Source organism: Etheostoma spectabile, chromosome 6 (assembly GCF_008692095.1).
Source record: "Etheostoma spectabile isolate EspeVRDwgs_2016 chromosome 6, UIUC_Espe_1.0, whole genome shotgun sequence".
Classification (NCBI taxonomy): domain Eukaryota; kingdom Metazoa; phylum Chordata; class Actinopteri; order Perciformes; family Percidae; genus Etheostoma; species Etheostoma spectabile.
This window is the reverse complement of record NC_045738.1, coordinates 8,553,343-8,565,775: the sequence shown is the minus strand read 5'-3', so window position 1 is coordinate 8,565,775 and position 12,433 is coordinate 8,553,343. Positions and strand designations below refer to the sequence as shown.

At 40.7% G+C, this 12,433-nt stretch overlaps 2 protein-coding genes across 4 annotated transcripts in view; both read left to right on the top strand.

Moving 5' to 3' along the window:
* Positions 1 to 3,314: 3,314 nt before the first annotated feature.
* On the top strand, positions 3,315 to 7,271 carry frrs1l (ferric-chelate reductase 1-like). The gene is made up of 5 exons (XM_032518420.1): positions 3,315 to 3,887; positions 4,308 to 4,392; positions 4,639 to 4,777; positions 5,802 to 6,048; positions 6,140 to 7,271. Exons 1-5 carry the CDS (start codon positions 3,683 to 3,685, stop codon positions 6,310 to 6,312), a joined length of 849 nt encoding a protein of 282 aa, XP_032374311.1. The 5' UTR covers positions 3,315 to 3,682; the 3' UTR covers positions 6,313 to 7,271.
* Positions 7,272 to 8,227: 956 nt separating this feature from the next.
* tmem245 (transmembrane protein 245) overlaps positions 8,228 to 12,433 on the top strand; it is a 13,202-nt gene continuing 8,996 nt past the window's right edge. The window contains exons 1-4 of one of the 3 annotated variants that reach the window (XM_032518419.1): positions 8,228 to 8,891; positions 10,492 to 10,609; positions 11,246 to 11,341; positions 11,984 to 12,091. In XM_032518419.1, the coding sequence (XP_032374310.1) occupies positions 8,292 to 8,891; positions 10,492 to 10,609; positions 11,246 to 11,341; positions 11,984 to 12,091 (922 nt within the window). In that variant the 5' untranslated portion in view covers positions 8,228 to 8,291. The remainder of the gene's footprint in view (positions 8,892 to 10,491; positions 10,610 to 11,245; positions 11,342 to 11,983; positions 12,092 to 12,433) is intronic. The other 2 variants (XM_032518417.1, XM_032518418.1) reach the window with 2 other exon arrangements.

Sequence of the window (12,433 nt, the reverse complement as noted above, 5' to 3'; positions counted from 1 at the left end):
TCTTTAAAGGATTTGTTAATTTCTTAAAAAGAGTCGGTCATTGAGGTTACAGTGCACTTGCTGGTGAATGTCATGCATTTTTAAAGTAACAACAGAGGAATAAGCTCAATCTTTGGTGACATAAACAATTCTGTTAGTAGGATGATTAATTCATTGTTGGTTTTGGTTCGTTCAGAGGATTTGTTGACATTAAGAGAACTATAGAATATCGCCAGCTTTGTTCGTTAAGGTGACAGAATAAAGAGAAGTTGTGGCAGAGTAGATATGTGTATGCAGGACAAATGTTCAATGGGCCAGTCTTTACGAGTCTACAGGGGCTGGTATTGACTGAGTGCCCTGACTAAGCCATCCACATTGCTGCTGATCCTCCATAACATCCAGGGCTTACCTTGTGTCCAGACGTACAATTGTGGGTGACTGGATGTGTGCTAGCCAAGCATATTTCTATTAGTTCTGCCTTTACAAGTGCTTGGTGATGGCTATAAGCAGAAGACATCCAGGCATGCACTCATAGCAGCTGTGTTTCTGAAGGGATCCAGCCTCCATTGTTCTCCTGTCACTAACTCATCTCTCAGGCCCAGGAGACCCACTGCTGACATTTACCAGACCTCCCCTCTCCACCCTGCCTGCCTCACCCTCTCCTCATCGCTTCTCTTTCACCAGCCCCTTCCACTCTCCTGTCTCATTCTCTCTTTCTTTCCATCATGTCCCGTCTCTCCATCTCTCTCTATGGCATGATGTGCGAGGAGAGATGTGTGTGGATAGGTGTGTGTGTGTGTGAAAGACATAGGGAGTGTTTGTGTTAATGAGTGGCCCTTTAAGGCTATTAACTTAAGATTGCTATGCCCAGAGTCCCACATTACCCAGCAAGCATTGCCCCCTACACAGAATGGTAATTGGGAAGGAGACAGAGAGAGAGAGAGAGAGAGAGAGAGAGAGGGTCAGGTGGTAGAAGTGAAAATAATAGGAGGATAAACGACGGATAATTAGGTGGATCGAGAACAAGAGGAGCGATTGATCAGGTTGATTTGTGTCTGCAGAGAGAGATGGTGATGAAGAGAGAACGGGTTAAAGGTCACACACTCTTGTATGTACACACACGTATGAGCGCACGCATGATACCCCCCACATGTTTAGATGCATGAGTGGATACTCTTTAAACCTGCAAACTACACAGTGTAAACTTAAAACCACACATGCACACAGAAATGCTACAACATACATGGACACTCAGAGTGAAAAAGTGAACACATGCCACAGGTTTATGTTATGGCTTTTATTGTATTATTTCCTATCACCCTTCGTGCAGATATTCATCAGAGTTCATGTGTTTTGAATGTTTAAAAACATTTACATTGCTATGTTGTGTGTCTGAATGTGTGTGTGTGTGTGTGTGTGTATGTGTGTATGTGTGTGCGTGTGTGTGTGTGTGTGTGTGTGTGTGTTATTGTGGATGTCAGTCAACCTTTAAACTCTCTGAGTGTTGTCGATTTACACTTTTTTAGATTGTGTAACACCAGCATCACCTATGGGACACAGACATGAACAGCAACATTTCTCAGCCTTATTTGTGCCTCCCTCTTCTGCCATCCCAGTTAAAAAAAATCTGGAACACACAGACTTTTTAAGGCCAAATACTGAACAAAAATGGACAACTAAAGTACCTTGTCATATTATATATTCAATCGATTTAGGTAATTTTCATTAGTTTAAGCAAAACCAGCAGTCCAAATGTGCTTCATTCGTTAGCAAAGGTGTGTGATGATACATTAAATATCATCGTCTACTGTTGGCACCATTTGTTATAAAACCAATTCAATGTAAAATATTATATATATATTTCTAGAGATGTACATTCCTTCTGTTAAGCTTGACCATCAGTGTCACTGTTTTGCTCACAGTTCTGAGGTTGTTGACTAAATGGACTGATTGAAATTTGAGAATGACAATGACTGGACTCAGAACAATTGTGAAACTATTAATATCACTGTCACACTTAAGTGTGTTCCTGAGTCAAAGGCAGTTGCATATATGTAATGCTTATTTGTACAAGGGCAACAGTAATGATAATCTATCACTGGCTACAGATTCTTTAGATTTTGTATTTCTCAACTATAGATTAAGTAAGCCTAATACGCTCATTATTAACCAGGCTATCACAACTTGTAAGACACAAGAGCACTGAAGTGACTGAAGTCCTTACAAATGTTTAGGTAAAAATTTGCTTGTTGTCTTTAACCAAAGTTGATGAGACATCTTGTTCTAACCCATGCTATATAATATATAACATAGTGAACTGCATCAGTTGGTAAGGTTTTCTGTGAACAGAGAAAACAATATATAGTGGAATGAGAAAAGACTCCCTAAGCCAACCTGAACATGAAACAAACCATAGCTTTATATCACCACCAAGTGGCAGGACTGTGTACAACCACTGAAAAAGAGATGATGTAAGGATAGGAGTGAGTACAAGTGAGATGGTGCTTTTGATGTTTTGTTCATTTAAAACAATGCATATTCATCCATTGACATTGTGTACACAAACATGTCTGTCTACACATTGTGTATCAATTTAGAAATTCCCCATCGGTACAGCTACTGGTCACCTCTACTGCAGTTCTCCAGTTGAAATTAATCTTATTGGGACATTGTGAACTAAAAACACAAATTAGAGCTGCACAATATTAAATAAATATGCATTTGATGAGTGCATACAAGGCTGCACAATGCTTATACATTTTTAAATTGCATCTAGATTCGGACCTGTATAAAAATATACACATATTATTAGACAGTTGTGGGATACATGTGCCAGATTTGTTTGCAGCAGGCAATACGAATAATTTAAACAAAGCAATTAGCAATTAACAACATGGTGGGTATTGTATAGGTTGATTTCAGTATTTTTGGACAAAGCACATTTAATTTGAGCTGCTTACTGTTAAATAAACAGCACATAAACCTTTGTGTTAGAAGATTGAATTTACAGAAAATAGAATTGCACGAATAACTGACTAAGAATAGGAAAAATCCAAATAGTTGGAAAAAGTAATTTTAGAGACTTTCTTTTTGGTGTGTCTGGAGTCTAACCTTAAGAGGACTAAAATCGTTTTCTTTTTTCGTTTCCAACCTGTCTTTTTTTTAAACCACCTGCCTTCATAAGCCTACCACCAAATCTGACTGTGTGTAAACTGTTTTGGAAGTACCCTCTACTTCTGACAATGGGGAATAATCCCCAATTGATTGATCCTTATTACAGCACGTAGCGGCTCCTCATTGGTTATTACTGTGATTGACCGAGGAGGGAGAAGAGAGGGAGGCCGGGCGAAACCATTCATCCGGGCAATACTCTGATGAAAATATGTGAAGATTAATGAACACTGCTCGGCATCTAGATTCGGATTTCAAAGAGGATTAAGGGCGTGTATCTGAATTAGATGGTACGATTACAAATATGGGTAATTTAGGATCGGATTAGCCTCTTAATCACACGGTTATCGGCGCTGAACCCCCCCCCCTGCTAGTAAACAGCTAAACGGGCAATTGGGATGCGGGAAGGATTTTTGGTGACGCTGCAATGGGTACCTGCGAAGATACCGAAATTCAAACAATCATAAGGATCCGATTTGATTTCACGTTGCTTTAGTCGTTTTTTACCGCTTCTTTGTTGACATTTGTGGCCATGATTTTCCTGCGGAGGCTCGTGCAGCTGTTGGTGCTGCTGATCCAGAGCGGATGTTGGGGGGTTACGGCGAGCCCCACAGATGAAGGAGCACTCCGGACCGGCCACGGCGAGCACGGAGAGCCGGGACATCAGGAGCCTCACAAGGACTCCTACAGCACCTTCGCCTCCGAGTTCCTGGAGTCCAGATATCTGTCCGATGACGGTAAGGATCTTGTGCATTGTACTAAAGATTCCCAGTTGGGGAGTTGTGTTTACAGGTCATGGGCAATAGACAAACTTCTAACATGCTAGCTTGAAGCATAACCAAGGAGAATTCAAGCGAAACTGTAAGAAGCACTTAACGTGTGCTGTTTATTTTGTCTTGTATCCAACCTGTCTCCACTGTGCAAGGCCTTTCAGCACCTAGGCCAGCTCCCCGGTGGTAGCTGCCCACCCCTCCTCCTCACACACACACACACACACACACACACACACACACACACACACACACACACACACACACACACACACACACACACACAAAGCAGATGGCCTCCCTCTAGTTGGCCCTTTGACTGTCTTGAATACGAGCATCAATTGTTTTTTGTGTGGAACCAACAGAGTGTTGTACTGTATTTTGCAGGTTATCCATTCCCCACCGCCCCACCAGTGGATCCCTTTGCCAAAATCAAAGTCAGCGACTGTGGAGTAACCAAAGGATGCATAAGGTTAGAGAACGATACACATCTTTTTTCTGATGGTGCAGCTGCATTCCCATTGGCTGCTTGATCCTAGATGCTGTGGACTGATTTTAGAGAACTTGAACTAAACATGGCCTTCTCCACTGTGTAGTCTTTGTTCTCCGAAACCTAGTGGAAATTAATTTAAAAAGTGCCCTAGTTCAATCCCTTATGTTATTTTGATATTCTAAATGTGTTTGTCAGTAGTAAAAGTATTTATTTGCCTATGTACAGATATGGGAAGCCAGGGTGTGATGCAGAAACGTGTGACTACTTTCTGAGTTATCGTCGCATCGGGACAGATGTGGAGTACGAGATGAGTGCAGACACAGATGGCTGGGTGGCCGTAGGTTTCTCCTCTGACAAAAAAATGGTGAGCAGCTGCACAAAACCAACTTTGACAGTTGGGATTTTGTTTGGGACAGCATAACACATATTTGTGTTATTTTGATAGCAGAACTAATTTTAAAAAATGTTGTTGTATCCAACTGAGTTACTGCAAATGTATACCCTGGGAATCCAGAGTTCTTGCGAGAGCACAATTTGAATTTACTCAGCGAGTCACTCTGACATCGTGTAATACTGCTCATTAACTATGCCCTTGTAGCCGAGCGGCACCAATCACATCGGTGTACCTGATGTAGACGGGCCGGAGGCGAGCTAAACAGATGACGACAGTTTAATCTACCATTTAGCTCTGCTATTAGCTAAGCATTGGGCTCTGGATACGTCACCCCGTGTGTTGTTGTGATTGGTCATAGTGTTATCCCATTGTGTGCAGTGAGATTTTCAAATGCACACTTGGTGCCATCTCTCGAGATGGGCGCCTTTCAATACTTAATGTCAGACCCTTAATCTTTTGGATTTGGGTCTGGATTTCCAGTCTAGCAAATGTATGGTCCATAATCTATATTGAAACACCTAGATGTGTTGCAAATGACTGTCAAACCGAATGATTAACTACACAAAAATGTACATTTTAAAGCATTGCTTTGTTCTCCCAATAATTCCCTTTTACATATCTGCCAGCTGAAAATGAATTTAACATGCATGCTGTCAGTGTTTCACATGATAATATTAAAGGAGATTTTGACTTGTTACCTATTCCTACAGGAAAAGAAATTGAAAACTTACACTCATGTTGAGAGAAATGACCCATTTTAATAAAAGTTTAAGGAATCAGTTGCAGAGTCAAAGTATGTCTCCAGTCTCATGTAAGTGCAATCTCCCTGTGTGACAGTTCTTTGGCAAAAAACACTGGAGCTTACTGCATTTGCATTAAAATTATTAGAATCTGACCCAATGAATTTAAATTCTACATCAGAATCTAACCTTCTTTCAAGAAATGAATGTGTAGCAATTTGAAATGAAGCTCTTCATCCTTCCTATTTCCTCAGGGAGGAGACGATGTCATGGGCTGTGTCCATGACGATAATGGACGTGTACGGATTCATCACTTCTACAATGTTGGCCAATGGGCTAAGGAAATAAAGAGGAACCCTGCAAGAGATGAAGAAGGCATTTTTGAGAACAACCGGGTGACCTGCCGTTTCAAGCGTCCATTATACGTCCCTAGAGAGGAGACACTTGTGGACTTACACCTGTCATGGTATTACCTGTTTGCATGGGGACCTGCCATACAAGGTGATTGAATAAGCGTTAGCATCAAGTCAAATGTCTTTGTGCTTTTTTTGGTCTTTCACAACATCTTACATCATCTTACCTTTTATTACAGGTTCCATCACAAGGCATGACATTGACAATCCACCTGTCAGCGACCGCATGATCAGCATCTATAAGTATGAGGACCTCTTCATGCCTTCTACAGCCTACCAGACCTTCAATTCTCCCCTCTGCTTACTGCTCATAGTAGCCCTCACCTTCTACTTACTAATGGGAACACCATAATGAAGCACAGCAGACCACATAGTGGAAAAAAGAGGGATGAGAAGAGGAAGCAGCAATAAAAACAAGTTGTCTGATGCCACATTCAAGTGTGCACTTTGCACAAAGAGACACTGTCTTAGATATAGTAAACACAATAGAGATTATATATTAATTACTCTGAACTCATACAGAGGATCTTGACACTTAATAAACCTATATTGTAGAGTTGTCATGTACTGGTGTCAGTACAAAACAAGAGGTGTGATAGTGTTATAGTCTAAATAGGCCAATTATTTTCAGTATTTATGATAGCTTCCAAGTATTTAAAAAATACTACTACACATGACAATAAGGATACTCAAAAGTCTTCAGAATACTGCATGCACTGGGAAATCTGGAAATGATTTCCAAAACCCACTGTCCACCGGTCATGAGAAGACAGTGCTCAAGTTGAACTTGGCTAAAACGCAAAGGTTTTTGGAGGACAAAAGAAAACAAGCAGCTCAAAACCGTTTGCGCACACTCTTCTTGTCTCTTTACGGTCTTATGTTTAAATGGATACCAAGCTTTGCAAAAACAAAAGATAAAATATTTGTTGTTTGTACTATCACAAAATATAGTTTCCAAGGTTTTAGGGACTGCCTACAGTACAATATGTACTTACCATGCAATAGATCTTCATTTACTTTTTCTTTGGCACTCAAACACTTGGCTCCTCTCACTTTTCCTCACTTTCCTTTTTTAGATTGTTTCCCCTTTCTCAACCACAGTAGCTGTTGGACATGTTTATCAGTACAAACAGAGAGAGACTGCTATATGAGTTACTGTTGCAAGCAATAACACACTGAACAGGAGCAACCTGTGGATTGAAGAACAGTTTGCCTTGAACATGGACTATTTTTTCCCCTGGGCTGTTATTGTAGCCTTTTGATCTGTATTAAAAAATTGATTGATAGGTTAAAATGCCTCCAACTGACACACTCTGCTATGGATGTCTTTTTACTATCAATAAGCCTGTGGAAACAATATAAAATACACAAGACAGTAAATATCTTTCTTTGCATGAACAGACAGATGTCAGTCAAACAGTATACAGCCACCATAGGAGATGATATTAATAAAAATAAAAAAACTATATATTTAAACTCCTAGCTACCATTGAGGACACTGATGTCATGTCCTCTGTATTTTGAGAATGCACATGCTGTAGCAACCTGGTACTATGTGTAACTTTAGATTTTGGTGCAAATCAGGCATGAAAATAGTCTTCCAGGGTGACACTACCCCAACTTATACTTATGACATATTCAACCATGAACGTTGTTTCTAAGGGCCTGCTTCCTTGGTTTCCATGCACAAATTGTGTGCAACATTTACATAACACAAAATGACCTGTTAAAGCCAACTGTGATCATTGTTCCAACCACATCATATAAAAACACTTCTTATCCAGCCGCATGCAGGACTTTTTGCATCATTTTAATAATACTGATTTTTATTCCTGACTATATTAAAGTTTCTGTAAAAAGGTAAGTGATTAAGCATATTTTAAATTGTTCTGATCTGATGGCATAGGTGTTGTGCATTGCTCTCTTCAACCAGATCTTTTTATAATACTACCACAGTGAGGCACCAAAGTGTGAAATTAAAAATGCTACATATAAGATATAATAGTTTTAAAATAATGGACTTGCAATAATTTATGCAGCACCACACCTTAAAAGAACAAGAACCTTATTTGTTTATGTAGATCAAGTGTTTATCATTATTCTTAATATTATAAATAATGATAAAAGTAACTAAATAATTCAACAACAAAATGAAAGAAAACTGAGAAATTATATTAAATGAAAATAAAAAATACCGGAAACATTTTTTTTTCTCGTTTTCACTTCATTGCCCATGGTGCCCTTGGGCATTTTGTTAGTGCTACGTCACATGTTTTCCTCCCTCACGCTGTGGATCCCTCGGGTGGACCGACCGAGACGTAATCGGGGAACATGGCAGACGAGGAGGACTCGGCGCCGGAGCCTCCCTCCGTCTCTCCCCAGGAGAGCCCTTTCACTGGGCGGCCTCACTCCGTCTTTTTCTCCGAGAGCGTTCAGCCGGCTGTCGGGATGATGAGCCAGCTGCTAACCCAGCCGTCCTCCCTGAAGTTTGATAAAAACATCAAACAGGCCTTCTACAACACTGGGGCCATGATCTTTGTGGCTATATGCTGCGGAGCTACTGTCCTGGTGTACTTCATCCTGGAGGCCTTCCTCCGCCCGCTGCTTTGGGCAGTGCTCTGCGGGACCTTCCTCCACCCCTTCAAGTACTCCCTAGCTCGGCTCGGCCGCTCGTGGCTAAGCGGCCTGCAGGAAACCGGGACGCCCATCGTGGTGGGGACCCTGCTTATCCCTGTGTGGTGTGTGAACTACGGGGTAGAGACGATGGGCAGGCTGGTGCTGGAGAGGCTCACAGTGCTGCTGGTGATCGGGGCCGGGGCGCCGCTTGTCTACTTCCTCTACCTTTTCTGGCGCGTCATTGGCATGCAGGTGATCCTCGGGCACATCTGTTGGATCATCGGGGCCGCGCTGGACTATTTCCACACTGTGTGGGTGAGTTAATGGACAGTGGTAACTGTCTCTCCTCCCGTAATAATGACTAAAGACCCTCTGTGGATGCTACTGGGGGCGAGGTTAGCTGTCGACTGGATCCTCCCCAAACTTGCTGCAAACAGCTCAGTGAAGCTGGGCTATATGTTTGAAATCTAAATCACAATATTATTAGGAATACCTTTTCAATATTAATTATTTTACTGCCAGCAACATGTATGCAAAATCAACCTAAACGACTCTGAAATTCACACAGTTCATTAGATGTAGTCCAATGGAATCTGTATTATTCAGAAATATAAAACAAGAAGTTAAACAAAGAGCTAAAACAACTACTTTGATTAGTTGATAAACTTTGATGCTCCGTTTGTCATTTAGATTTTAAATTTTCAAGTGAAAATTTAAAAGTTCACTGGTTCCAGCTCCATAGTTGAAATTATCTTTATTGTACCTTACATGGAAATTGGATTACAGCCAGGATTCATATAAAAACACAAAACACCCCAACACTGATGGACAACAACACATGACAGGACATAGTTTACAGAGTGGTTCAGTGGGAGGTTCTTCAGTGTCCAGGTAAAAGTGTCCACTGTAAATAGCTGTGACCTTTCTGGGTTTTCTATGATAGTAAATTATTTTGAATATTGTGATTGGTAATTTTCACTATGTTCTGACATTTCATAGACCAAATGATTCCTTGATTAATTGAGAAAATAATGTGTGGAGTACTCATTTTCCCTAGTTTGATTCAAATGAACTCACATTCATTAATGTGTATAAGTTACAGTGTTAAAGGATGACACAACATGACATTATCCCAACATAACCCCATAAAATATAATCAGTATCATCAATCAGGTTGAAATAAAAGCATTGCAGAATGTCAAATCACCGCAAATAGTTTGAATTGCATTTCCTTGAATGCGTCCTATTTGCGTTAACCTATTTTTCTTGGAACACATACCTAAACTTGCATCTTAGCTAATCAAATTTCCTGCAGTTTTCAGTGTCTGATCAATCAACCTTATTATTCCAAAACAGCTGCAGGGGCTTGTGCCCAGCTCCGCTTTGACTAGATACTAATTGTATTAAATGTTCCTCATCAGACAGCCTGTCCTTTCTCTAAGTGCAGAGGTAGACTGACAAAGGGCCCTTGTCCAAAAATAGGACGGACCACCACACACTATGTTCAATTACAACAAAAGATGTCTTTGTGTGGAGTGGAACCAGCTAAGACCTTCCTGATTACAGACTGGAGCATCATATTTCATGCTTTTCCTGCCAAACAGCAGATTATTGTCTGCTGGTTAACAGAAGTCTGGGGAATCCAGAAAGTAGTCTGATAACTTCAAGGTCTTCAAATGTTTTTGAAATGTGGAACAGCTTGAGAAAAAGATTAGGGAAATATTGAGATGGTAGGTATATGTGGAAAAAGCATCGACTGAGCACAATGTACAACATTTACATTTATAGGATGAGATAGATACGATAAGATAGACTTTGTTGATCCCACACTAGGTAAATTCCCTTGAACGTCAATTATGTGATTGTACCCCGTAACATATCCTCAATTTTTATTATTTTGCCACTTTCCTGTCAGGTGTGCACTGTGGTGGTTGGCTACTTGTTGGCGGTTTGTTTCAAGTGGGGTCCCCACACTGAGCACTACCTGAGGGCCCTGGCTCTTCCTGTCTGGGCCATCCTGCTCTTCTACATTGGTGAGTGTGGGAAGGAGGGAAAGCCCGCAGAGTCTGTTCACACCTGTTTGTTGTCATTCCATACTTGTATTCAAACTCCCTCTTTACCCCTTGAAAGGTTTCTTAAAGTTTTGCCTTCAGAAAATAAATCTAAATGCTGTGTTTTGCCAAAGTCAAGGGAGTGAAGTTGTTTTTTAGTATCAGACAGAACCCATGCAGAGTTACGAAGTAAGAGGAGCAAGTCTCCAGTATTTTTAGCACCCTTAAGGCGTGCCGTAGGTGTTGACCTTCTGGCGTGAAATGTTAAAAGTGACTAAGAGCTATTAAGAAGAAGTTCTGCTCAAGAGGAGACCAAGTAGGCTTCTCACATGACTGTAGGCAAATCTGAGAAAATGTTTTCTGTTTGGCATGTGCCTTTTAATAAAATTGTTACCATAGGATTGGCTAAAATTATCAATAGTAGCAGTAATTATTACGTCCTCATTTCTTTTTAAAAGTTTATTTTAAAACATATATGCATATGTTTCAGCTCTAATGCATCCAAGGTCAACATTTTGCCTAGAAATAACCAGTAATATAATAACATGCAGCAACATGTTTCTCCAAAATAGCGAGAAAATCTGTCGTTACCAGCCTGATTTCTGTTTCTGTTGTTAGTGTCTTTGACCGGCTCATGGAGAGTTCCCATATTTGTGGTTGTGGTTACACTCGTCATTGTGGGCTCCCAGGAGAAACCACCTACCCCTGGCAGAGGTGAAGATTTATGGACACACACACATTCACATTTACCACAGTAAGAAGCCTCTGCTCCTCGTCAACTGGGCATTAATAATGTAAATATGGTATAAAAGAGTACTGGTAAATGTATGCATCAAACAACCATTTTCTAAACTGGTGCTGCTGGTACAGCAGGTAAATTTCATTACCTTTGGACATAGCTAGACAAGCTGTTTCCCCCTGTTTACAGTCTTCATGCTAAGCTAACTGGCTGCTGGCTGTAGCTTCATATTTACAGTACAGTCATGAGAGGGGGATCAATCTTTTGATCTAACTTTCAGCTTAAAGCAAACAAGTTTCCAAAATGTCAAACTTTTGCTTTTAAAGTCAAGGGGGTCAAATAAGCTTATAATTAACTTTGATGAACTGCCTTAAGAAAGAATCTTGTTGACCAGCTATGTAACATTAAAATAATTTGTCTTCTCTGGTCCTCAAGCTCAGCCAGTACTTAGATCAAGTTATACAATATCTTTACCTAAACCATAAGCTACTTGAGGTGGGCAGTTTGTGCCTTAATTAGTGGACAGTTTGGACAATTAGACCATGTGGGGAACATACAAACACAGCTTTTTGCTCTGCCGTGTAAATGTTATTTTCTGTCTTTCTTCATCTCCCCAGGAGAGCTGTCGGGGCAGGTGTTATCATTTGCTGCTAACACTATTTACATGGCAATATCCTGTAGCAACCTTCAGATGAAAACTGGGCCTAATAAAAACTCTACCACAGGTAAAAGAGCTCACTTTCAAATCTGTGTTGTTTTATTCAGTATATTAAAGTGCCCATATTATGAAAAAAAAATCACCTTTTGGGGTGTTATTTTGTGTCTCTGGTGCTTCAACATGCATAGAAACTTGAAAACTTGATTCCCCCGAGCTGTTCAAAATCTGCACGGCTTTCTACGTGACTAGCCGGGACGAGGTGGCTAACCGTAGCATGCTAGCTCATTGTCAATGCCAAAATATGCTACAACCAACAGTGGTTCACCATAATCCACAAAAGAGCTACTTACACGTCCCTGTTCGGCAGGTATACCACAAGTGCGCCCTCGTTTAGAAGAAGTCTCCCAGC

Bases quoted from the DNA above. Each gene is read 5' to 3' on its own strand.
- frrs1l (XM_032518420.1), top strand. From the start codon at position 3,683: ATGATTTTCCTGCGGAGGCTCGTGCAGCTGTTGGTGCTGCTGATCCAG. The intron at 4,393-4,638 runs GTTAGAGAACGA...GCCTATGTACAG, and splicing joins GTAACCAAAGGATGCATAAG to ATATGGGAAGCCAGGGTGTG. The intron at 6,049-6,139 runs GTGATTGAATAA...CTTTTATTACAG, and splicing joins ATGGGGACCTGCCATACAAG to GTTCCATCACAAGGCATGAC.